The 25,472-nt window shown below is 55.4% G+C and overlaps 1 protein-coding gene across 1 annotated transcript in view; it reads right to left on the reverse strand.

Annotated features, from left to right (window-relative positions):
* The window catches only part of ZAN (zonadhesin), a 46,328-nt gene that overhangs the window by 9,099 nt on the left and 11,757 nt on the right, over positions 1-25,472 (reverse strand). Inside the window, 24 exon segments of the mRNA XM_075528168.1 lie at positions 142-353; positions 6,418-6,713; positions 7,099-7,226; positions 7,420-7,581; positions 7,688-7,938; positions 8,367-8,511; positions 10,231-10,439; positions 10,942-11,118; positions 11,621-11,715; positions 12,105-12,216; positions 12,448-12,628; positions 12,848-13,095; positions 13,398-13,539; positions 14,886-15,088; positions 16,453-16,622; positions 16,709-16,816; positions 18,036-18,179; positions 18,804-18,949; positions 19,369-19,493; positions 20,075-20,191; positions 20,361-20,502; positions 22,561-22,745; positions 24,039-24,218; positions 24,808-25,170. Of these exon segments, the coding sequence (XP_075384283.1) occupies positions 142-353; positions 6,418-6,713; positions 7,099-7,226; positions 7,420-7,581; positions 7,688-7,938; positions 8,367-8,511; positions 10,231-10,439; positions 10,942-11,118; positions 11,621-11,715; positions 12,105-12,216; positions 12,448-12,628; positions 12,848-13,095; positions 13,398-13,539; positions 14,886-15,088; positions 16,453-16,622; positions 16,709-16,816; positions 18,036-18,179; positions 18,804-18,949; positions 19,369-19,493; positions 20,075-20,191; positions 20,361-20,502; positions 22,561-22,745; positions 24,039-24,218; positions 24,808-25,170 (4,241 nt within the window).

A 25,472-nucleotide genomic window follows, 5' to 3' on the forward strand; every position in this document is an offset into this window, starting at 1 on the left:
CCTCCACCCCCATGCTTGTTTCCAGCCTCCACGTCCTCACACTGGCATGGAGACATGGGTGTCTCAGGCTGGGATGCAAATGAAAGACAAAACCCCATCCTCAGCGTGGGTCCCCAGCCCAATTTGCCTGCCCCCACTTACTGGAAGGACGTTGCCGTTGCTGGTCATGCAGTGACACTGGCTCTTGAGCACACAGCGGTCCTCGCTAAGCACAAAGCCGGGGTTACAAAGGCAGCCCTCGAAGCAGGTGGCAAAGAGTTTGCTGCGCTGGCACTCGCTCCTCGTGCTCCCACAGGCAGGCGGGCAGGGGGGCACGCACTGTGTGTAGCTGCTATACATGGGGCATTTCAGAGCTGTGGGCAGAGAGGAGAGCGGGCCGAGTTGAGTGGGCCAGAGGCTTCAAGGCAGGGGCAAGGGGATGTAGAAACCAAGGTAGGATTTGGTTTGGTTTCATTTTCCTTTGGGGCTGTGAGATTTGGGGTGACATTTTTGGCCCTGGGAGTAGGAGTTGAGGGTGTGACATGCGCAGTCATGGGAGGCAGCAAGATTTGGGATTTTTTTTTCTTCCTCGCTTTATTTATTCAACGAACATTTGCTGAGTGACCATATTGCTAGGCCCGGAGGATGGAAACCAACAGCAACCCTCCCCATTCAAGGTGGGAGACAAAGGTGAACCAGCAACACAGTTTTGATGCGTATGGTTAGGGTGTGTGTGTGTGTGTGTGTGTGTGTGTGTGTGTGTACCAGGTGTGATGGGAGCAGAGAGGGTTAAGTTCTGGGGAGCTAAAGAAGTCTTCAAGTTGTGAAGAAATAGAAAGACCTGTCATGTTCGTGGGTAGGAAGCCAACAACCTCAAGACGTCAAATTCTCCTGCGTTAATTTATACATTTTACATGATCCCAATAAAATATGCCACCAGGGTTTTACTGTATTCGGATAAGACGATTGTAACATGGAGGTGAAGAAACTAGAGAAGTCCAGGAAACTCTAAAACTTAAGAGCAATGAGAAGTAAATGTCTCCACCGGAAACTGAAACACATTTGAGATTCTTAATAACACAGCGTGTGTTCCCGGCACCGGAAGAACCAAATGATCTGATGGAACCCCAATTGGCACTGTGGACCCCAATAGGCATTTGTTGTTGGGGGCCCTCCAGTCTGTCCCCACTCACAGTGGCCGTGTGCAACAGAACAAAGCACTGCCCTGTCCTGCCCCTTCCTCCCAACTGTCGTGCATTTGAACCCATCGTTGCAGCCACTGTGTCTGTCCAGCTCTTTAAGGGTTGTCCTCTGCTTCGCTGACCTATTACTTCACAAGGACGATGCCCTTCTCCGCAGGCTGGCCCCTCTTGATAATATGTGCAAAATATTTTATTTTTAAAAAATGTTTTATCAGGGGCTCATACAACTCTTATCACAAACCATACATACATCAATTGTGTAAAGACCATCTATACATTCATTGTCCTCATCATTCTCAAAGCATTTGCTCTCCACTCAAGCCCTTTGCATCAGGTCCTCTTTTTTCCCCCTTCCCTCACTGCTCCCCCCTCCCTCATGAGCCCTTGATAATTTATAGATTATTATTTTGTCATATCTTGCTCTGTCCAACGTCTCCCTTCACCCTCCTTTTCTGTTGTCCATCCCCCAGGGAGGAGGTCACATGTAGATCCTTGTAATCGGGTCCCTCTTTCCAACCCACTCACCCTCTACCCTCCCAGTATCACCACTCACACCCTTGGTCCTGAAGGTATCATCCGCCCTGGATTCCCTATACCTCCAGCTCCTATCTGCACCAGTGTACATCCTCTGCTCTATCCAGACTTGCAAGGTAGAATTCGGATCATGGTGCAGGGCGGGGAGGAAGCATTTAGGAACTAGAGGAAAGCTGTATTCTTCATCGTTGCCACATCGCACCCTGACTGACTCATCTCCTCCCCTAGACCCCTCCGCAAGGGTATCTCCAGTGGCCGACGAATGGGCTTTGGGTCTCCACTCTGCACTTCCCCCTTCATTCACTATGGTAAGGTTTTCTTGTTCTGATGATGCCTGATCCCTGATCCGCAAAATGTTTTAGATGAGGCCTCACTTTGTCACTTCTAAGAAGGATTCTGAATGTACTTCTTCCAAGACAGATGCGTTCAATCTTGTGGTCGGTTGTGTTATTTCCAATACTTTTCATCAACATTCTGATTCAAAGGCATCGATTCTTCTTCAGTCTTCCTTATTCATTACCCAGCCCCCTCGTGCACATAAACTAAATGCCATGGCTGCAACATTACAATGATCGTCCCTCTCAATTCCGGAAGCCTTGCTTTCCACCAGGGCCCTCAGTACAGCTTGGAATTCCTCCTTCCGCACCACTGGTTCTTGGGCATGGGCTCCTGCAGGAGATGGTTGAGCGTTGACCGATTCTTTCTGACACAGTGACTCTGTGTGCTCTTTGTTTCCTCTTTTGACGCTTCTCACCCCATTCGGTTTGACCCACAGGCTCCTTCAAAGTCTTAGCCGGAAGCTTGAGTTTTTTCTTCAGCTTGAGACATGCCAAGCATTCCCGCGCCCCCACCCCCCGCATTTTTTTTTAAAACTGCAGATCTTTGAAGATTTCATTACAAGACTTTACTTTGTATTTTTGAGCTGCCCTTTGAAATCGGATCCACTCTGTCACGTCAGCATGTCTTCCTTCTGCTTTAGCTGCTCTGCCTTCCAGAGCCGGTTCCCGAGCCTCCTCCAATATCTACTTTGGTCTTATTCTTTGTTTCCTGTGTTTTTCGTGACCGTTGGCTTGCTCTACGTGTGATGCTCCTGGTGCCATCCCACAGATAATCTGGTCTTTGGCCATCAGTGTTCAATACATCGAATAGGTGTTTAAGGTGGGCTCTGTATTCAGGTGGGCGAGGCCATCATTTGGCTCCCACGGACTTATTCTAAGGTTCCCCCACTTGCACTGGCCAATGAGCCGTGGAGGACGTGTTCAGAAGTTGGCCCTTGGCCTTGTTCTGACGGGTGGGACCGAGCATCTCCATTTCACTCCTGTGCATTTCATCTGGCGAGACCCCCAGGGATAGCTGCAGTTTAGGTTGTTGAAAAATGGTGTTTCCAATAAAGAGGTTTTAGGCCTTTGTGTCTTCCTTCCAGACATATGAGTATTATTCTATATCATGAATAGCGCCACACTTCAGGAGGGAGCTTGACAATGAATCCACGGTCTCTCTTCACTGTCACTCTCGGCACAGGAGGCCATGTATGAGACCACATCGAGTTATCAAGTTCAAAATGCCCAATGCCAGCCCATTTCAGCTCAGACCTGGTGCCCCCCCCCTCCCCAGGGTCTGTGAGGGTCCCTGGGTGGACGGCTGAGCCAGCCTCCCTCTTGTGACTTCTTGGAAACATTAGGTAGTCCTTATACCTTTGCAAAAATTAACTCAAGACGGCCCATATACCTCAATGTAAAGTACAAAAGTATAGAACTTCTAGAAGATGGGGTGGGGGGAATCTAGGGGATCTTGAATTTTGTAATGACTTTTTAGATATAGCACCAAGACCACAATTCATGATAGGAAAAAACCCAAGTTGGATTTCATTAAAAAGACCTTCTGCTTTCTGAAAGAGGTTATTAAGAGAATAAAAAGATAAAGCAGAGCCTGGAAGAAAATCCTTGAAAAACACCTATCTGAGGAGATAAGGGACTTGTCTCTAAAGCACACAAAGAGCTCTTAAAATGCAACAAAAGAACACAAACCACTGAGTTACAAAATGGACAAAAGATCTGAACAGCTACCTCACCCAGGAAGATATTCAGATGGCAAGCAAGCATATGAAAAATGCCCAGCATCATGTCACTAGGGAGTTATCAGTGAGGGCCAAGACGAAATCTATGAGCATCGGTCTCACCGTTCTCCCAAGGGGCTATTTGGTGAGCTTGAATCCCCAACCTTGTGGTTAGCAGCTCAACACCTAACCCACAGCACTATCGCATGACCCGCCACGTGACCTGCTGTGGGTTTTGGAGACGGTAACTGTTCACATCGGGAGAAAGACAGGGCTTTCTATGCCTGTCAACAGTTACCATCTCGGGAACCCACAGGGGGTTGCCAGCAGTCAGCACGGACCCCCCATGGCACTGAGTTTGGTTCGTACGGGCATAGGAAGCCAAGTCTTTCTCCTGTGGAGCTGCTGGTGGTTGTGAACTGCCGACCATGTGGATTGCAGCCAGGTGTGTAACCACGACACCACCAGGACTCCATCCATTGCCTGTTGGAATGGCTAAAATGCACAACAGTGGAACACCGAATCCAGGCACATCCTGCTGAGGATGTAAAGCCAGGGTAAACAAACTGGTGTTGCCATGAAAACCAGCCAAACTCACTGCCACGGTGTCAATTCGGACTCCTAGCCGTCTTTTCACAGAGAGCAGAAACATCTTCCAGCCAGAAGCAGAAACCAACTACCAGGTGCCAGAGCCACAGAAGAGCCTTCAGTGCACGCGCTGGGTGAAAGAAGCCAGTCTGGAAAGGGTGCACATTGTATGATTGGACCTCTAGGACAGCCTGTGGGGCCGGGCGAGGGTGGGAAGGGAATGATGAAGAGAAGGTAGCCACGGATTTGGGAGGCGGGGAGAAACAGGGGAAAGGAGCATTTTGGTGGGGCAGTGGAAGGAAGGGTGGATGCGTGACGTGCGTTTGTCAGAGCTCCCAGAAGTGTCCCGCACCACGAGTGAACCCCAACGTCAACTACGGGCGTCAGTGGAGGCACCAGAAAGGGTTTACCAGCTATACCGAATGCACCGCACGAATGCAGACTATTAATCATAGAGGAAGCTGGAGGTAGGGGAGAAACAATATATAGGAATTCTTTTTTTAAAAATAGGACCTGAAACAGCTCTAAAAAAAATAACGAAGGGCCAAAGACGATGTCTTGTATGCTGTCACTCAAAGGCAAAGGGAAATAGCAACCTAGGTTTGTATGTGTTTAAGCAACAACAGGACTCTCACTGTCGTGGAGTCGATTCTACTCAAAGCTGTAGCTCCTTATGGGAGTAGACAGCCTTTCTCCCTTGGGGGGAATGATGGTTTCACATGGCAGACTTGGTGGCTAGCAACCCAATAAGTATGTACTCCACCACCGGCCCTTCTCTGTGTTTCAAACGCAAACGGACCGTCATTGAATCGATTGCAACTCATATCTGTCCTGTAAGGACAGGGTGGAACTGCCCAGGGGGATTTCCAGGGCTGTCCCTCTGCGGCATTAGAAAGCCTTGTCTTTCTCCCGCAGAACAGCTGGTGGTTTCGACCTCACAGAGCCCACTGTGGATGCAATCGCCGATGCCACCAGGGCTCCTCTCTGTACGTGATTAGTTATGCTTGAGTCAAAGCTCGGAGAATACTCGGAGGCCGAGGGAAACAGGCGCCTGGTCAAGGTGGGACCTGGCAGGTGAGGGCTCGAGTGGAAGGGGGACTTTTCACTGGGTTGATCTTAACCCAGGACTCCTGGTGGTGTAACCGCTCCTCATTGGCTTGCTAACTGCAAGGTCAGCAGTTGGAAACCACCAGCCACTCCTTGGAAGACCAATGAGGCATTCTACTTTCATAAAAAGTTGTTGTATGAGCCCCTAATAAAATGATTTTGGGGTGAATCAACCATAGGGGCAGGGAATGCCCTAGGATGGACGTGGTGGTGATTGTACAATCCCCCCCCTCAATATGTTTGAACTATTCGATTCTATGATATGTAAATTATGTGCCAATATATTTGTTGGGGGAAAAAAAGAGTTAGTCTTCAGGGTGGACTTAGTGGCAGGAAGGGTTTTTCTGTTGGATCACTTGCTTCTTTAAAAGCTTTAAACCACGTGGCTGCATTGCATACTAGAAACGACGTCATGCCGTCATGTGTTGAAAGTTCAAGGAGTCGATGGTGGTGGCACCACCTTATGGATGTACTGAAAACACTTTTCAAAGGGTATGATCGTATGTGAGTGATACCTGGAAACATCTTTATACTAAGGAAGGACATTCGTGATGAGGAAGTCGCCCTCTGCCCCAGAGGGAGAAGGTGGAGGGGCTTTGCGGCAGGGAACAGAGCGGCTGGAGACGGGCCGTGTGGGGCCACCACCTTGGGGATGCTGAGTGCGGCTGTGGTGTCTGTTGTGATGACACATGGTTGCTGGGAGGGAACAGCCACGCAGGGGAACCGGCTTTAGGAAGAGAGCGTTGGCAATGGACTCAACAAACAGTCGCCAACGGGCAGCCCTGGTGGCAGGGGGAGAGGACGGGGTCTGAAACAGGTCAGGAGCAACGGAGGAAGAAGAGTGGGGGTGTGAGCTTTCAGGGGCACATAGAAAGAAACGGGATTTGGAGCAACTCAGAGGGGAGCTTAGTGGCTGTATTTGGGGCAGGCCAAGGGGGGGGGGCAACTCACGACAGAAAGTGTTGTTTCTCCAAAATGGGGGCCTGAACCCTTGGGTCTGGCAGGCAACCCCAAAGGCTTGCAGGGCGTCACAGATGGCATGGCTCCCTCCTCCAAGCTCACAGAGGTTGTAGGTGCAGCCGGTCAGGAAGGACCTGGGGGTCATCTGGGTGGTGCATTCTGACCAGCCGGATCCCTGGAAGGCTGCTTGGCATTGCTGCTGGGCCCTCGTGATGTCATCTGGCTTGCAGTTCCGATGCGGGTTCTCCCGGTGTTCCAGCCGAACCTCCCGGTCATTTTGTAGGCAACTGGGAAGGGAAGAAAGAGGGTCAACCCAGGGATGGCCACTGCCCTGCCCCCTCCATGCAGACAATTTGGGGCAGAGACCCTGGAAGAACTCTCAGACACCCCCCTCCCCCAATGTTACCTCTCCTCCCTGGGAAACCCCTGTCCCAGCTCCGGCCAACCTCCCATGTCGCCTCCGTTCTCTCCCATGTTCCGGAACCAAGAAAGGACACTGTCCTCATTCCCCACACTGGCTGCAGCAACCCTGGGCCCCGAGACCCATCCTCCCTCAAACGGCAGACATCTAGGATTATCCTGGTCTTCCTGGACCAGGCGTGCCAGACAGTCTAGATTCCTAAACTCTTGTTATCATGAAAAGATAAGAGCGTCTCGGGGGGGATAAATCACTTTGGGTCGGAGTCATCCGCATCTTTCCAGCTGTTCCCAAATTCGATGTCATTCTGGGCTAGTTCGTCATTGGGCATCATGAGTTCGTCCTCTTCCTCACCGTTGAAGTTCCCACACACACCACAGACCTGCATGAGCAGAGGGCGTGTTCGGTGCTGACGGGCCACAGATGGTCGCTTTTCCTCTCTAGGCAGGGAGGTGCACCACCAGCCTTCCCCCTTCCTGGGGAATGACTTCTGTGGCCTTGGGGGGGTTTCAGGGGGACATCCAGGACCCCTCCTAGGCTACTTCCCCTGGAAGAAGGCCAGGCTGCGCCTTCACCTTTTGATAGTAGGCTTTGGGGATTTGGATCTCTAAGAGATGATTGCCGTCAAACTTGACCAGCACTCCCAAGGTGGATTTGAACACGGTATAGATGCCATTGATAGAGATGGTCATGTGCCGGATCTGGGTCACGGGGAGCGTGACTGGTTTGCCGTTAACCTGTCGAGGAAGGGGGCGCCCGTGACTAGGAGGACACGCAGTGGAGTGGGTCCTCTCTCAGGGTCCCCTACCTCCTTCCCCGCCCACGTCCCGCTGCCCCGTTCACCAGCACGTGATGGTCCCTCTGCAGGACGATGTGGGTCCCGTGGATGTAAATGTTGATGTGGTGCAGGTAGTAAGCTGGGGTGTGGCCACTCTGCTTCTCATTCTTGGCACTGATCTTGAAGAAAGGCAGGTTCAGGTTGGGGTGGCACACCTGGGCCAGGATGTAAGTGCAGGTGCCCCGGAAGGAGTGGTAACTGCCGTCAAAGCTCACGTAGTTGGGGTCTCCTGAGACGTGGCACACTCCCACCAGACCTGCGGGGAGGGAAGGAGACGGACTAGGGACGCTGTCCTGCGGCGAGCACAGGATCCCAGAAGAAGTGACTTTGAGTTTCTCCCACCTTCATGAAAAAGTGGTGGGGTGTCCAGAGGGAAACGAAATTACTTTCAGGAAAAGACTCAAGAAGGCCGTAAGCTGGGGGGTGGAGGGGCTTACAGGCAGAGGGGATGATTCTGCTAAGGGGGTGTTAGAATACGACCCCCTTAGGGTGATGGGTGCAAGCTCACGATGGGTCAACCTTGGGCAGCACTTTCCCACAGTGGGGAGGTCATCCTATCCTTCCAAAGGCTCCTGGACCACCTCGAGTGCTCCGGAAGACAGGGAGGTGGTGTGGCCATGGGTGGCTCTTGTCTTGGTGGCTGGGAGAACAACGGGCTCCTCAGTGGGTCCCCAGCCTTCCTACCTGAGGACCGGCAGCGGAGCAGCCCGTCAAGGGGCCAACACATCTGGGTGGGGCTACATCTGGTGTGGCTGCAGGTGATGTTGTTTTGGCTGGAGCAGGTACAGAGTGTGGAACAGGTGCTGTCTGCATACCAGCGCTCTCCGACCTGGGAGACATAGAAGCCAGAGATGGGCCCCCCAAGTCCCCCAAGGGGATCCCCAAGGCCTTCTTGAAAAAATCCATTCATAACAATTTTACTCTCCTGACGTCAACTTAATACATGTTTTTAACAACTGTGCTTGGGAACCTATTACAAGGTTGGATATATAACCCACCCCCACCCCATGGGGACAAATAACAGAAATGTGGGTGAAGGGAGACAACGGACAGGGTAAGACACAAAATAGCCACAATAATATATAATTGATCAAGGAGTCACGAGGAAGCGAGGGAGGGAGGGAGGGAGGGAGGGAGGAGGAAAGAGAGGAGCTGATTCCAAGGGCTCAAATAGAAAGAAAATGTTTTGGAAAAGTTGATGGCAGCCTATGTACAAGGGCGCGTCCTACAATTGAATGATGGATTGTCATCAGATTTGTAAGAGCCCCCCGCCCAATAAAATGATTAATAAATAAATTTTAAAATTTATACATGGATCGTTCATGAACATTTCATAAGACATTAAACAACGCAAGTCGTCATCTCAAGTCATTTCCTGTTAACTGTTTGTATAACACATGCAAGATAGGCAAGAATTAAAGGTGGGGAAAAACCAGGAAAGCAAAAGAACCTAAAATGAGTGAACTTCATGGGTTGTTCGTGTGGATGCCAGGAGGCTCACTTGCACAGCATCTTCCTCGTCCATTTGCTCCCCGGCTGCCCCCAACATTTCAATACAAATTAAACGAGCGCAGGCAAAATAATGGGGGCCAAACTCAGGCAATTTTAAAAGCAATAGCATGTAAACTGTTTCTGCCCTTTCCCGCCAGGGCAATGTGGGTCGCCCCTCAGGCTGGGGGAAGACCGGCAGCTGTGGGCACACGTGAGCCCACACATGGAGATGATGTGGACCACAGGTCTTGTCTGGCTTGGATCCTCAGTGAGTGCTCATGGAAGCGGCAGTCAAGAGCTCCAAAGACGTGCCGCATCAGGGAAATCTGCTGTGTGTGCACCCAGCCTTTCTAGAGTCTTGAAGCACAAGGATGTTTCCTGGAGGACTAAGATGCGCATCACCCAAGCCATGGTCTCTTCCATCGCCTCCCAGGCGCATGAAAGGTGGACACTCGATAAGGAAGGCGGAAGAAGAATGGATGCGTTGGGACTGCGGTGCTGGAGAAGAACGTGGGAAACATCGTGGACTGTGCAGAGGACAAACCGATGTGTCTTGGAAGAAGTAAGACCAGAGTGCTCCTTAGAGGCAAGGATGGAAAGACTTCTTCTTACATAGTTCAGACATATTGCTAAGAGAGACTAGTCCTCGGAGAAGGACATCGTGCTTGGTAAAGTGGAGGGGACGCGACAAAGAGGAGATGGATTCACAGGTTGGCTCAAGCGTAGGAACCGTTGTGAGGACGGCGTGGGACCAGGCAGTGTTTCCTTCTGTGGTGCACGGGGTCGCTGTGGGTCGGAGCCAACTCCCTGGCTCCTAACAACATTCCATAAATGCACCTGGTTCGACACATGCAACCCACAGGACAGCTATCTCTACCAGAGCCCCCAAGGCCCTCTGGAGCCCCTCCCCACCAGGCTCCCTCCTCGAGGCCTGCACTGGTCTAGCCAACCTTGTCTAAGGCTCTGAGCCCTCCTGCTTCCTGGCCTGGGCTTAGCTTGCCCCTGGACTTAGAGCGCTGTGAAGGGGGGCCATGGGCGGCGGCTGCAGCGCTCTCACCGGGTGGTAGGAGCCCTGCTTGTCGGTGCAGCCACACTGGCTGAGGGGCACACAGGAGATCCCGCTCAGAACGTGGCCTCGCTGGCACTCACAGCCCTCGGCACAGGGCAGGCTGAGCGGGCATTCTCTTGGATTGTCCATGCTGAGGCAGGTGGTTGGGCAGGGGTTGGTACAAGGGCTGTACCTGCTGCCAGGTGGGCACTTGAGAGCTAAGAAGAGAGACCAAATCAGGGAGGGCCTGGGTGGCATTTCTAGCTCTCCCCAACCTCGGGAGCTAGAAGGGGCGAGAGCTGGCCGGGGGAAGGAGGCCATCCCTGTAAGGAGCCCATGGAGGGTGCAGATCGGGCACAGAGAGGAGGGTCCCATGTTGGGGCAGAGGGCCAGGCTGAGAGAGTCAGAGAAGGACAACCCAACCCCATACTCCCAGACGCCGAGTGGGTTCTGACTCATAGGGACCCCACAGGACTGGGTAGAACTGCCCTGGTGGGTTTCTGAGACTCCTGGTGGGAGTAGACAGCCTCATCTCTCTCCCAAGGAGCAGCTGGTGGCTTTGACCTGCTGACCTTGTGGTTAGCAGCCCAGGGAGGAGCCACTACACCACCAGGGCTCCCAGGGCAGGATCAGAGCGGCAGCATTTTAGCAAGAAAGAGGAGACAGGGGGGCGCAGCAGAATGCCGCCGGGCTGTGGGAACAGGTAGCCACGTCACTCACGGCAGAAGGTGCTATTCCGCCAGGTCAGGGGTCGGCCAGCCTGGGCGCAGAGGGCCACGTAGGCCTGCAGGGAGCGGCACAGGGCCAGGGTGTCCCCATGGGTCCCAGATTGTCCATCCACACAACTGTTGAAGCTGTTTTTCGGGGACACCACCTCGTGGCACTGGGAGAAGGGTCCTAGAAGGTGGGGGGAGGGAGGTGGGCCATGGAGGGAAGCAGGCCCTCGAAGCTTTGCAGAGGCGTCTTCTGCACCCACATCAGGCAAGACCCATGTTGTCTTCCAAGAACCTCTTCCCTGTGACACAAGGAAGGGCCCGGGAAAGGAGACTCGGTGCCAGCATTTCCCCTCACCTTCCTCCTGAGGGGCCTGTGGCACCGCGGGGATGCATTGGGCTGCAATTCACGGAGTCAGTTGTTCAAATCCACCAGCCTCTCCAAGGGAGAAAGGCGGGCTTTCCACTCCCTTAAGAAACTCATAGGGCAGGTCGACCCTGTCCTATCGGGTCACTCTGACTCGGAACCGAGTTCACTGGCAGTGAGTCTGCATTGGGTTATCCTTTCTGACTTTTCTGGTTCCTGGGTTTCAGCCTCCTGGCTCTTTCTCTGTTAGCGACCAGCCTCCCACCTTCCTCTCCTCTTCTGGGGGTGGGTAAAGGGGCCAGGAGGGGATGTGGCTTACCATAAGGACTGATCAAAATCTCGCAGTTCCTGTTCCAGACCTTGGTCACACCTTTCTCTGGGCAGTTGGGGGTCTTGCCACCCGCAACAAAGCAGCTGAATGAGCCGAGACAGGGAAGGGGGGCAGGGGTTAGAGTTCCAGACCCCAAGAAGAAGCAAGTGGAGGGGGGGGTAGGAAGGGGGGTGGAGGACAAAAAAACGGCATCCCTCTGGTGGGAAAGTCAGAAAACACAGCAGGTAGGACACAGGTTGGACGCCGGGCAGACGGCTTAACAAGATCATTCCATAAGGGAAGACCCAGCAGGCATGGTCCTGGGAGGTCAGAACCACTTCCCCCCCCTTTTTTTTAACCAACTCCAGGCTCAAGAGAGCAGGGTGCAGGCCAACACCAGGAGTGTGTGTGTGTGGGGGGGGGGGGGTGGGGAGCACACAGGCTGATCTCAGAGGTCCAGCTCCCCGTCCGCAACTCCCAGTTTGCTGCTCACCCAGATTCAGAGGCAGAAGGTAACAGCCAGGCTGCACCCAACTGGACAGAGCTTTCGGCTGGCTTTTTATCCGGACCTAGGTTGTCATCGGAGCTGTTGTTGTTGAAATTCCCTGGGGAAGTGAGGAAGGAGAGGGGAGGGAGCGCTGGCACCCGGCTCCAGCAACCGGGCTTCTTCACAGCTCACTCAGGTCACTCAGCGTCCATGCACGAAGCCAGCTCTTTCTTTACCTCTGTGTCCCCCTGGTCAGTGTCCTCTGTGGCTGAGCACTTAGGGCACCGGCTGTCAGTGTCTAGAGGACTAGGCTTAGGGCTTGACTCCTCGAGGAGCCAGGGAGACTCACCACACAGCCCGCAGAGCCGGCCGACATAGGTGGAGGGCACCGTCACGTCCACCAAGTGGCTCCCATCGTATCGAACCCGAAGCCCAAAGTCCGTTTGGACCAGGATGAAGGAGCCACTGAGTGCCACGCTCATCTGGCCTTGAGCCAGCCACAGAGGCAGGGCCACCCGGCGGTTGTTCAGCTGCAGGACAGAGAGGACGCGGGAGGCGCGTCATATGGGAACCGGGGACTCCAGATGAGGAGGGAGGCAGGGGGGGCTCTCACTGTCGGAGGGGGCAGGCCACACAACAAGGGTTTGGGGTCTGCTGTGAGGGGCCTCAGGCACCACAGGTGGGGGCAGGAAAGGCGCAGGGCGGAGGAGCCGGGCAGGCGAGGGCAGCGTGGGGGCTGAGGCTCGCACCATGACCTTGCGGCCCTTGATCAGCGAGAGCTGCACGTTGAAGGTCTGCACGTGGACAGCCTTGACGTAAGAGACCCCCACGTCCCCGCCTCGGTTCTCGTTGGTGGCGCTCACAGTGAAGTAGCTCTCCTGGGGCTCCACCAGGCAAAGCTTCGTCAACAGGTAGGTGCAGGTGCCCATGAAGTGGTGCAGGGCCCCGTCAAAGGTCACGTAGTGAGGGTCCCCGGAGATGCTGCAGATACCGATCCCTGGGGTAGCAGCAGGGGTACGGGGGGGGGAAGGGGGTTCAGAGAGTCACTGTCACACTCTGAGACCCCAGCCCCAGAGCGGCCATCTTGGTGAGTCCAGATTGGGATAGTAACAACGCCCAGCCCCCTACCCCACCCCCGACCATTTGTGTGTCTCTGGGAGGTGTGATCTGCTTGGCTTGCGGATGACAAGGCGGCGGGGGAGTGTCTGCCCCCGGAAGGCACTGCTTGGACTCTGAGGAGAAGACACCTCCAGGCCTGGTCATCCCCCACGGCCAGTCACTGTCCCCGCGGCCGCTCACCTTGGGCGTGGCAGCCGTAGACGCCAGCTTGCAGGATGCAGACTTCCCAGGGCCCACACTGCCAAGGCACACAGTGGATGTTATTGCCCGCCTCACAGTGGCAGCGCTCCTTGCAACCTTCTTTATACCAGCTCTCCCCGGCCTGCGGGAGGAGAGAGGGACCAGAGCTCACCCACAGGTCTGCCGCCGCTGCCTGGATGGCCGGGGGGGGGGGGGGGGGGGGGCGGGGAGCCTGGCTCCTGCCACCTATAGGCTTAAAGCTTCATGGGGGCAAGCGTGGTCCCCATTGGCTTATGGACACTTCTGGTCCGTGGTTCAGCCGACGGCTCTCTAGCCTGCTGTAGCACGCTAGGAGGGAGGGACTCGGCTCTGAGCAAGGTGGACAAGGGGACTGTCCCAACAGACTCACACCCCTGGGTGGGGCAGGGGACAAGCACATCACGAGCAACTTGTGTTCCAATACACCTGGCACTCCTACAAGGCAGCCCAGGGCCAGACCCCGCAGCCTGCACCTGGGGAGGTTTCCAGAGGGGGAAGCGTTTCAGGGGCCGTGGGAAGGGAAGTCCTGGGGTCGCGTGTTGGGTTGCTAACTTTGAGGTCAGCAATTTTAAACCACTAGCTGGTACTCGGGAGAAAGGGGAATGGATTGCCATGAGAGACGTCAGCCTCCCTTCCTCCCCCGGCCCCCACTCCAGGGGGACGAACAGCAGAAACGTAGGTGAAGGGAGACCACGGGCAGTGTGACATATGAAAACAAAAATAATTTATAAATTATCAAGGGTTCACGAGGGCGGAGATGAGGAGGAGCGGATACCAAAGGGCTCATGTAGAAAGAAAATGTTTTGAGAATGATGAGGGCAACAAATGTACAAATGTGCTTGGCTCAATGGACGGATTGTGATAAGAAGTGTACAAGCCCCCAATAAAATGATTTTTTTAAAGAGTTGTATGAGCCCCAGATAAAATGATTTTTTTTAAAGCACTACCGAGATAGAGGCAGGACCGCAAAAAGCTCCAGCTCCCTGCCATCAAGCAGATCAGGACTCCAGAACCCCTACAGGACAGAGCAGAACTACCTCCCCCTTTGCGGGGCATCTGAGACTTCAAATCCTCTCAGCCTTGTCTCTGGAGCAGGTGGTGGGTTTGAACTGCCAACACTCTGTGCATAACCCACTACACCGCCAGGGCTCCCAGAAAGAGGAGGGCAGGGAGATCTGGAGCCTGAGGAAACAGAGATGGGAGCAGAGGGTGGGAGGAAAGGCAGAAAAGACAGAGGGAAGAGACCCAGGGGTCTCAAGTTCCGAATGAGGGGAGCGCTGGGGGGAGCCATTGTGCAGGCTGCCTAATGGGGACTGAAACCAAAGAGAAAGAGGGGACCGGCTGCCAGCTAGAGGGCCCCAACCGTCTGCCAGCCCCCTGCTTTTTGCTATTGCCCGGGCTTGTAAGCGTTTGGCTGGAGGGGTGAGGGGGCCACCTCTGGCTGCTCACCTTCACGTAGGACCCTGGGGAGCGCAGACACCCGCACTTGTCTTTGGGGACGCACTGCAGGCCGCTGAGGACGAAGCCAGGGTTGCACTCACAGCCCTCGACACAGCGGTCGGGGCAGGCCATGCCCGAGAAGCCGGAGTAGCAGGTGTCAGGACAGGACTTGGTGCATAGGGAGTACCTGCTGTTGGATGGGCAGGCCAGAGCTGGTGGGAGGTGGGGGGGACAAAAACACACAGAGAGCAGCAGGGGGTGGGGGGGCTGTGTTGAGAGAGTCCATCGCAGCATTGCTGCCTGCCCCCTGCCCCATCACAACCCCTCAGGGCTGCCCTCTGCCCATTTACTGTCAAGAACGGTCTCTTCCCCATATCCCTTTTGCGACCCCCTTTCTCAGTAGTTGACTTTGCCATCGGTGCTGAGGAGGAGTGCGTTAGTCACCTAATCTGGTGTCAATTTAAGGACTAAGAATGTAGGGGTGGAGTCCAAATCTGGAGAAAGTCAATGAGACTTCTGTGTGGGCGTGGCCTTCTCCTGGGAAATCTGGTGCTCCCTCCTTGGAGGCGGAAGACACCTCTCTCTCTGCTACTCCCTGGGAGACATTGCAGAAGCCAGGCCACATGGATGCAACCAGACCTCTGAAGCCGGAGAAGCCACAGAGACCCCCTTGTCGGTGCTGAGATGCTTACAACGTCACTGGACCCAAAGACTTCCTACCTACTGGCTTGTGGTCATCCTGCCTTTGTCTTCATCGCATGTGTTTCGTGAGCCTGAAGAGGACTTTGTAGATTGGTATCGGGCATATGGGCTAGGATCGGACTTATGGACTTGGACTGGACTGGACTGGGATGCTTCCTGAATGTACAATTGCTCTTATATATAAACCTCTTCCTTATATACATGTGTGTGTCTATGAATTTGTTTATCTAGTCTACCCAGACTAACACAAGGGGCATCTGGACTCGGGGTGGGCAACACGTTAGGTGACAGTTGTGGCTTTGTGCCTGGCTCAGTTACAGCCTGACGGGGTGGGTCCCTCTGCTTGCGCCCTTGATGTTGTCTTAAGGAGAGTGAGTTGATGGGAGAAGTGTGGGTTAGTGCCCTTGGCCAGGAGATCCTGCCTTCAAGGTGTGGGACCAAGGAGTCACCACCGACCAACCACCGTGCGGCCCAGGATGGAAGAGCCTCACAGGGCTGCTTTGGGGACCCAGACACCAAGGAAACGGAGCCATGTCCGTGGGTCCCACACAGCATGTATCTGGACTCTGGGTGGACCTTTGGTGGCAGGGCACCCAGAAAAACAGGTCCAAGTTCATACCACACCGCTTCTTGTGGCTCAGGGGGCTTTCTGAGATTGCAGGTGTCTTTGTGAATTCCTCGGCCCCCCCCACCCTGCCCACCCCCTGGCAGATTTCCCTGTGTGTAAAGTGCAGGAAAGCAACTGGGCGAACCAATCCCCTCCACCCCCACGTCGAGCTTGAACGGACACCCCGCTGGGTTCTGAGACTCTACTAGGCCCATGTCCGAGGGAGAGGGGCCCTGTACCCTCTGCCCTGTTCTTGGCACAACTCACGGCAGAACTGGGGGTCTCTCCAGGGCTTCACCATGAGGCCGGCCTCCTGGCAGGCCTCCGTGAGGGCCGCCATCTGGGAGCACAGCATGTGTTGTAGGCCCTGGAAGTGGCACATGTCCAGCAGGCAGCTCTCGTAGTAGAAAAAGGGCTTCAGATGTGGCAGGCAGGCCCTGAGGAAGGCACAGCGGGTGAGGGGCCCTCGCAGGAGCCCAGGCCCCAAGGTGCCCTGCCCGGCCAGCCCTGCCCTGCTGCATACCCAAATATTCCCTCCGGGTCGATGAGCCGTCCACAGAACTCGGGCCCCAGGAGTTGGTTATGCAAAGTGGAGTCACAAGATGGTGCATTGGCCAGGTTTTTCTGGCACCTGGAAGAGACCCAATCCCCTTACCCTTAGGAATCCAAGCTGGCAGTCCAGCTCTGGGGCCCAACCTAGCTGTGGGCAAGGCGGAAGGAACCTTCTCCTGGCTCTTGTCAGCCCCTGGTGGAGAGCCCCTGAACATCCAGCCCTGCCACACCGAGGAACCAAACTCAGAGCCCACAGGCCCTAGAGCAGGGGTCCTCAAATGATGGCCCGCGGGCCACATGCGGCCCGCCGAGGACATTTATACAGCTCAACAGGTGTTTTCGCCGCCGCTGTCTGTCCTGCTCAGCAGCCGACTCATCCAATGTGCATAGAAATGTGTTCATTGCTTTTTTTTTTTTTAACAACTATAGTCCAGCCTGCCAATGGTCTGAGGGACAGTGAACTGGCCCCCTGTTTAAAAAGTTTGAGGACCCCTGCCCTAGAGCACAGCGCAGACAAGCCCCCCGTGGGTTTCCAAGAACAGAAATCAGCACTGGAGTAGACAGCCTCATCTTTCTCCTTAGGCCCAGAGGTGGTCCCTGAACAGCTGACCTTGCGGTTAGCACTTCAAGGAGTAACCACCAGGAACCCTCCGCAGCCCTACAGGAAGAGGAAAAGCCTGGCCAGCAGGAGGGGATGGCGGGGGGGTGAAGTGGGAGGGGGGGGGCGGGGCGGCATTCTCAGCATGATGCAGACTTGAGGGCCATCAATGGCCGGGCCCTGTACACACTCAGCGGCCAAGTGAGACGTGGGGTGTTCCAGGGCTCCCAGAGGGATTGCCGAAGAAAGACCTGGGGACCTGCTCCCCCTCCACACACCACCCTACTGCTCTGCGGTGCAGAGCCACGAGAATCCTGGGGAGATTCTACAGTGGGGGGGGGGGGTGCTTGGGTTTGGGTTTTGCCAGCAGCCGTGGGCCTGAGCGGGAGCAGGAGAAGGCTGTCTATTGCCTCCCCACCGAGCCCTACCACCCTGTAAAGATTCACAGTCTCAGAAGCCCACAGCGCCAGTTGTCCTGTCCTGCAGGGTCAACATGACTTGGAATCGACTCAACGGCCGCGTGTTTGGTATGGGTTTTGGTGGGCATGTGAAGGGGTGCTGATGAGTTCCTGGGAGCAGAACTAGGTGATGATGGCAGGGCGTGGGGGAGCAGAGTGGGGAGAGAGTGCCCGGTGCTTCAGAGGAGCAGGAGGATGGAGACCAGCTAGGGTCCGGCCCCTGGGGAGGAGACGCCACTCACTCCTTATCCTGGTCCTCCACGATTTGCCAGCTGTTCCCCAGGTCCTCGTCATCCCGGGCCAGGGTCCCGTCCGGCTTCTGGTTGTCGTTGCTGCTGTCGCCATCATAGTTCCCACAGAAGCCACACAGCTGGTTAAAGTAGGTGCTGCCCCCAAGGAGAGCAGGGACAAAGTGAGACCGAGGGCCCGGGGGCGGGAGGGGCCGAACGCAGACACTAGGGGAGTCCAGGAGCAGGATTATGAAGTCAGGGCCCAGAACAAGGGTCCCCAATGCCAGGTGTCAGGTCCAAGAGGGCCTCACAGGCCTCCCTCTCCCCTACCGCACCCCCAGGCACCATCAGCCTCCACCCTCCTTCTCCAGCTCAGGGCCCATCTCCCAGCCACCCCAAGTCCCCCAGGGGTCTTAAGTCTTTCTCCCCTTTATCCCTCTGGGGAGCAGCTGCTCCTGAAAGATGGGGTGCAGGGGCTCCACCAACCACTCTTCTGAAAGGTCATCAAGCCCTCGGGGCAATTCCCACCAGCACATGCCCTCGACCTCATGCTGCCACCACCCTCCTGGGCAGGCAATGTTGCCTTCCTGCCTGCTCCTCTCCAAGGGCAGAGCTGGTACAATGCCCCCCTGTTTCACCCCCCCATCCCTGCCTCTGCTTCCTACCCCATTGATGGCTGAGGACTGGCAAGTAGGAGGGAGCAGAAAAGAAAGAGAAGCAGCAGGAGGTGGCGGGGGTGGGGTGGGGGGTGGAACGGCACACCTCGCCTCCGCCCCTTACCTGGTCACTGTCACATGCAGCTGCTGGTCACCATCCCACCGCACCCGCAAGCCCAATGCTGTCTGCAGCTCCACAAACCGCCCACTTTGAACCAAGAAGACCCCCGGAGAAGGCATGGCTGGGAGGGTGACTCGATGACCCCCAATCTGGGAAGGCAGGGCACAGGGGCAACCTGAGGGTCAAGGAGCATCCAGAAGAACCCCCCTCCCACCCACCCACTCATGGCTGGGAGACAGAACATCCTTCACTGCTGCCCACTAGGTGCCAACGACCTCCGAGCCTTCACCTAGGCCGTAGCAGCCCTCTCCAGGGTCCTGCCTTTCGAGATGTTCCGGGGAATGGACCACGAGGTAGGTAGATTTGTCCATGAAGCTAAAGTGCCTCCCACCTGAGGTGCGGTCACTACTTAGAGTGGTTTGAGGCTCACAGAGGACACATATCATCATGGTTTGATTTTTATTCATGCCCAGGTGGGGCTGGAGGGCCGGAGGAGCTGGTAAGCACCGGGTGACGGCAACCCAGAGGCCTGTGGCCCTGGCACGGTGAGGTGGAGGATGGGACTCACCAGTATGCGTTTTCCCTTGATCAGGGTGATGGTGGTCTGGGGCAGGGTCACGTGGACTTTGCTCAGGCAGGAGACCCCTTCCTGCCCTTGTTCCTCATTCTTGACCGCCACCCTGAAGTACGGGTCTGGGTGGAGAGAGGATGGAGAGAACCTGGGCGTCATTCCACAATCTCCTCTTTTTGGGGGATGGAGGGGTGTTGTCCACCATGGGCAAGGCCCTTCACCTGGCACCGAGGGGATAAGAGGCCACAGAGAGGTGGCTCTGCCCAGTCCATAGTCTGGACAGAAACATGATCTGGGCACAACAAATCCACTCCGACTCCTAGGACAGCCTCTGAGCTGCCCATCTGTCTGCACCTGGGGGCCCAGGCCACCCTGGGGCAGGAGTATGCTCTGTGCTACCTCCCTGGTATCTTGGACAGTCACCACCGTGACAGCAGGCACACCGCTGTCCCTCAAAGGGGGGGTTGCCAAGGGAGCAGCGATGCAGAGACGGGCATTCGACTGTGTTCTCCTTGTGGGTCTCTCTGGCCTGAGGAAGTCCCTGTTGCTGGATGGACCTCTTACCCCTTACCTCCCAGGAGGCCATGCCTCCAGGAGGACCCATCCTCCCTCCCAACGGGTCCTTCCCCTGACCGCTGCCCACAGGCCCCCAGGATCAGCCCTTCTGCCCCCAGAGCCTCCGCTCGGGCCGCGGCAGGCCTACCTGCGGATTTTTTACAGGGATGGGTCAGGACATAGGTGCATTTGCCCATGAAGTTGAAATGCCGCCCGTCGAAGGTAAGGTAGTGGGGGTCTCCGTAGGTCAAGCAGGTGGCGGTGCCTGCCGATGGGAAGGTGACGCTGAAGCGGCCACCCCCTCAGAAGAGCCCCTCATTCCATCTCCCACACACACACCCCGCCCCCCAATGACCCTCCCTAGCTCCTCTGATGAAGGGGAAGATGGGGACCCTGGAGTTACTGGAGCAATAGGCCAGCAGAAGGGGCCTTACCGTAGGGGTGGCATCCATACTGGCCATCCTGCAGCTGGCACACCTTGTGTGTCCCACACTGAGCCGGCTGGCACTGCAGGCGGCTGCCCTTGGAGCAGAGGCAACGCTCGGTGCAGTTGGGGCTGTACCACTCATCTCCAAGCTGGGGACAAGGACCCCGAGTCACACACCACAGCTCTTGGGGCGCTTCCCCTTCTCTGGAGAGAGAAGACGCTGTCTCACCTGGCTCACGCTCTTCCCACGGTCTCCCAGGTCACCTTTCCCCATCACAGGGCACTCACACAGGCCGCGGTCTCCTCTGAGGGAGCCCGGACAGCGGGGCCGTGGATAGGCGTTGGGCTGTGATCCTCGAGTCCACAGTCCCTCGTCGGGAGGAAGACAGGGCTCTCCATTCCCATGAAGAGGGACCGGCTCGGAATCCCACGGGGGCAGTTCTACCCTGTCCTACAGGGTCACTCTGAGTCAGTGCAGACTTGATGGCTGGCGGGCTTGGTTTGGTTTTCTTCTCCTGGAGCGCTCTCCCCTTCTGTCTTCCTAAACCAGCCCCCTCTGGAGTCACTTTCTTAGGAAGACATCCTTGACTAGGCCATCCTCCCAGCTCTGGCACCCTTCCTCTGGAGACCATGCCCCCATTGCCCTGTTGGGTTTCTTTCTGTGAGGATCTGACTGGTAAGTATCCTGTGTCAGAGACCACGTCTGTCTCTGCGTGCTGTCTTGGCCCTAACACGGAGCACGGTGGCCTGCTGGGTGCCGTCACTGAAGAAATACTCGCTGCATGGAAGACGCTGCCAAGACGCAATGGGTCCGTCAGTCGGAGAGCGTCACAGAGGCAGAGACCGTGCGGCACGCCAGAGAATGGGCACTTACTGAGGGACAAATGCATAAGTACGCAGTGCAGAGGGAAGAAATGGCTGATGCCGGTGGGTGGCGGTGACCCATCTCGGCACCCAGGTCGTGGCGGGCGCTAACATAACACTGATGCAGACCCAAGGGAGCCGTTAAAGGGGATCGGGGTAGGAGGCGAGCCTGGCAAACAGAAGCTCTCTGAAGTTCAGTGCCAAGAAGGAGCAGAGCCTCCAGGTCGGAGAAGAGGCAGGTCCCGCTAATGAGTGCTTCATGCACCTTTAATGACCAGCTTGCACATGAGAGTCATCGCAAGTTGCTAGTACAAATGAGCATTCATAAATAATTGGCACCTGTCAGAATTTAATTCCATCTGAACCACCCTCTGACGGCCCAGGGCATCCCAGTGTGCAGTTTGTTATAGACAGGAAGATAGAAATAAATAAGCAAAGACAAGAGGGGAGGGTCGCGGCTTAAAAAGAAACTTTTTTTTCCCAACCCTCCAGATTTCTTACCCGTCGAATCTAAAGATCAGCCCGAGTGGCTCGAAACAGGGAGGGAAAGTAAAATTGACGTAGACCTGGAGTCTTGGATGACATTCAAGTTCACTTCAAACATTAGAGAGGGAGGCGGGATGGAGATAGAATTAGAAAGTTAAGTGAATTTTCCCAAAGTCACCGGGAAAGTGAGTGCTGGAACCGCCAAAGGATTCGTGCCCAATTGCTGCTCCTGATCTAACCATCCAGTGTGGTGGCGGCCAGACAAGCATGACCATCGAGCTCATAAACTGTGACCAATCCCCAGGGAGCTCTCCCATGGTGTAAAAGACAGAGACCTCGTAGTTTTGCATCGCTTACATGTGAGGCCATGGGTAGAACTTAGTGCGCTCACGAAGGTTCGTTCAGCCTGTTCCTTTGTAACTTTTGAATGTAGTCACCAGGAAACGACAGATGTGCGACTCGCATACAACCTCTATCGTTGCGACTTTTGCTGCATCGCCCCCGGGGGTGAGGGTGGGGGGGCCATCAATTAGGGGAGGTAAGAACCCCATTCTTTTGGACCCATCAGGATCTCCCCGTTTCTTGGGGGGGAAAGTCTAAGATTTGGGGGTGCCAGATTCTGCCCTGGACGTGCCAGGTGTGTCACTCAGTGTCCGGTGTCCTCTGTATACGCGGGAGTTCCGGATTTTCCTCAGGATGAACATAGGGGAGTCCTTTATCACATGGTTGGTCTACCCCCTAATGAGTCGTTAAGGCACAGAAGGACAGACATATGAGCCTCTAAGGACCACAGGATCCTGCTCCTTCTCCCCGGCCTATCATCATGCCAGACCACAGGGGGCACTTAACGGCCTTACCTTATAGTAGTTGTTGTTGTAGAAACAGTGGCAGGAAGAGGCCGGGATGCAACTGGAGAGACTAAACAAAAAGCCAGGATTGCAGACGCAGCCTGGTCTGCAGGGGAGCGGACAGGTGGGCTTCCGGTTCTCACAGGATGCAGGGCAGGCACAGGACTCGTAGTGGGCATCGGAGGGACAGGTCACTAAGGGGAAAGCACAGCCTTAGTCAACCTTCCACGCCACATCCTTCCTCGGAGTCCCTTCCGGTCTTCCCTCTCCCCGCAAACTTGAGTGCTTCTCTTTGAAGGCGACCTGGAGCAGCCAGCCACGCAAAGAAGGCAGCCTTCCTCCCTCGCTGGTGGGCATCTAAGACGTGGGAAGCAGTGTGGCAGATCCTCAAGAAACGAAACCCAGGTTTACCCTACGGACCTAGCCATTCCGCTCTTTGCCGCATGCCCCCAAGAATGAAAAAGCGAGACTTCAAACAAGGGTTTGTTTGCTCCGATGTTTACTGCAGCATTATCCACAACAACCAAAAAAAATAAAGGGGGGGGGGGGAAGAGCCTACATGCCCCATGAAGGGTTAAACCCAAACGTAGAACATCCGTGCCATGGAATCGTCATGAGCAGCAATGTCCTGATCCGCGCGACCACCTGGATGCACCTGGAGAACATTATGCTGGGAGAAAGAAGTCAGTCACGAACATCAGATATTGCACGAGCACAGTTAGGGAAGCATACAGGGGCCAGGGCTTATCTGTGGTCCCCAGGGATGGGGGCAGGGGGAGGACTCATTGCTTAGGAGACATTGAGCTTCTATTAAGGATGATGGGAAAACTTGGGCGCAGCAGACAGCGATGGCCGAACAACAGGGTGAACAGGACGAGTCGGGTGCTCAGAGACTGTGGAGATGGCATGTGGTCGGTTACCTCTGTGCCCACCACAGTCAGAGGAAGAAGACCAGAGGAGGAACAGAGCACGAGGCACGCGACAACGCGGTGCACCCTGGAGAACGTGACACCAGGTGAAAGAAGGCCAACCCAAATGGTGTCGTTGCCAGGAATGGTGGACCCCATTACCAAATCAGAATTCCCAGGAATAAACAAATCGATAGAGACAGAAAGTCCATTGGTGTGTATATTTTTTTGCCAAAATAGTTTTGAAGAAGAAGGAGGAGGAGGAGGAGGAGGAGGAGGAGGAGGAGGAGGAGGAGGAGGAGAAGAGGAAGAAAACAGCATGAACAGCACTGAGTATGAGACAAGAGACAATGTTCTAAAGTGGATTGTGGTTGAGATGGTACCACTCTCCTTCATAGGATCGAACCATCGAGTTGTCTGATATGTGGATGACAGACGTGCCAATAGAACTCGGTAGTTTTTGTTGTTGTTTGTTTGTTTTTAAAAGGCCCTTTTTCTCTTCAGCAAGGCAGCCTGAGCAGCCAACGCAGAGATGCAGATCTCTGTGAAGACCCTGACGGGCAAGATGCCCACACCTACCCCAATTGAGGCTGAGCCCAGTGATGGCATCGAGAATGTCAAAGCTAAACTCCAAGACAAGGGGGCCAACCCCCACCCCCCGAACCAGCAGCATCTGATTTTTGCCGGTAAACAGCTGGAGGATGGCCGAGCTCTCTCGGATGACAGCACCCTGCGCTTGGTGCTGCGTCTGAGGGTCAGCTGGCCCAGACCAACTGCAACAAGATGATCTGCCCCAGGTGTTGTGCTCGCCTGCACCCCACCCCGAGCGGGTAACTGCGGCAAAAAGTGGGGCCACACCAACAACCTGCGTCCCCCAAAGAACATTAAATAAGGGCCCCTCTCTGCCAGACCTCCGGCCCTTGCTGGTGGGGTCCTCCTGGACCCAGGGCCCCCAGGCCCCCAATTAAGTCTCCCTTTCATTGGCCGGAAGCAGTAAAAAAAATCCCCCAAACTTAGGGCTGAGGGAGGGTGGGTGGTGGTTCAGGGAGTGGGGTGTGTGCTGGGTCTCCATTGACAAGGGAAGAAGTCAGCAGGGGCGTGTTCTTCAGTAGCCCCTGGCCAGCGCCTGCCCGGGGGCCTTCTCACCCAGGGGCACCAGGGCATCTTCCACCAATGGCCATCGTCCCAATTTCTTCTAAAGCCTCCATAGCCTGATCCATCTCTCCTCTAAGACTGCCATTTGTCTGCAGGAAGTAGCCCGTCCCTAACACCCGTCTCCTGCCGTTTCACCCTTCCATCCTGCTCATACCTGGAGTCGGTCTAGGGGTCGTAGTGGTGCTGAGGGTACTTGGCGTTCCAACAGTCACCATCAGCATGGCCTGCTCACTGGGCTTGAGTCCTGGGCTCATGAACTCCGTCTTGGGGTTGATGGGGGTGGGTTTCTCGGCGGGGACTGTGGGTTTCTCGGTAGAAGTGGTAGGGTTTTCAGTGGGGACGGTGGGTCTCTCGGTGGGGGTCGTGGGCTGGGGCGTGGGGGCGGTGGGTTTTTCTGTGGGGACAGTAGGTGCTTCCGGGGGGGGCGTGTTCTCAACAGGGAGAGTGGACTCTTCATTGGGGACGATGAACTCCTGAATGGGGGCAGTGGGTTCCTCAGTGGAGAGGGTGGGTCTTTCTGTAGCAACAGTGGGATTTTCCGTGGGGACGGCGGGCCCTTGTGTGGAGACAGTACTTATTTGTGTAGAGGCGGTGGTTTCTTGGGTGGGGATGGTGGTGGTGGTGGTGGTGGTGGTGGTGGCAGTGGTAGTGGTGGTGGTGGGCTTAGTGGGGGTGGTGGATTGTTCCGTGGGGTTGGTAGGGTTTCCAGGCGGGATGAGAGGCAGAGCAGGAGGATTTTTCCTAGGAAGCGCTGCAGGGGTCAGTTCTGCGAAGGGAAAAGAAAAAAAAAAAAAGGAAGCAGCAGCTCTGGAGTTTAGTCAAAAATTATTCTCCCCTCTGGCAACAGAAAAATGGGTG

Source organism: Tenrec ecaudatus, chromosome 12, assembly GCF_050624435.1.
Source record: "Tenrec ecaudatus isolate mTenEca1 chromosome 12, mTenEca1.hap1, whole genome shotgun sequence".
NCBI classification, from domain to species: Eukaryota; Metazoa; Chordata; class Mammalia; order Afrosoricida; family Tenrecidae; genus Tenrec; species Tenrec ecaudatus.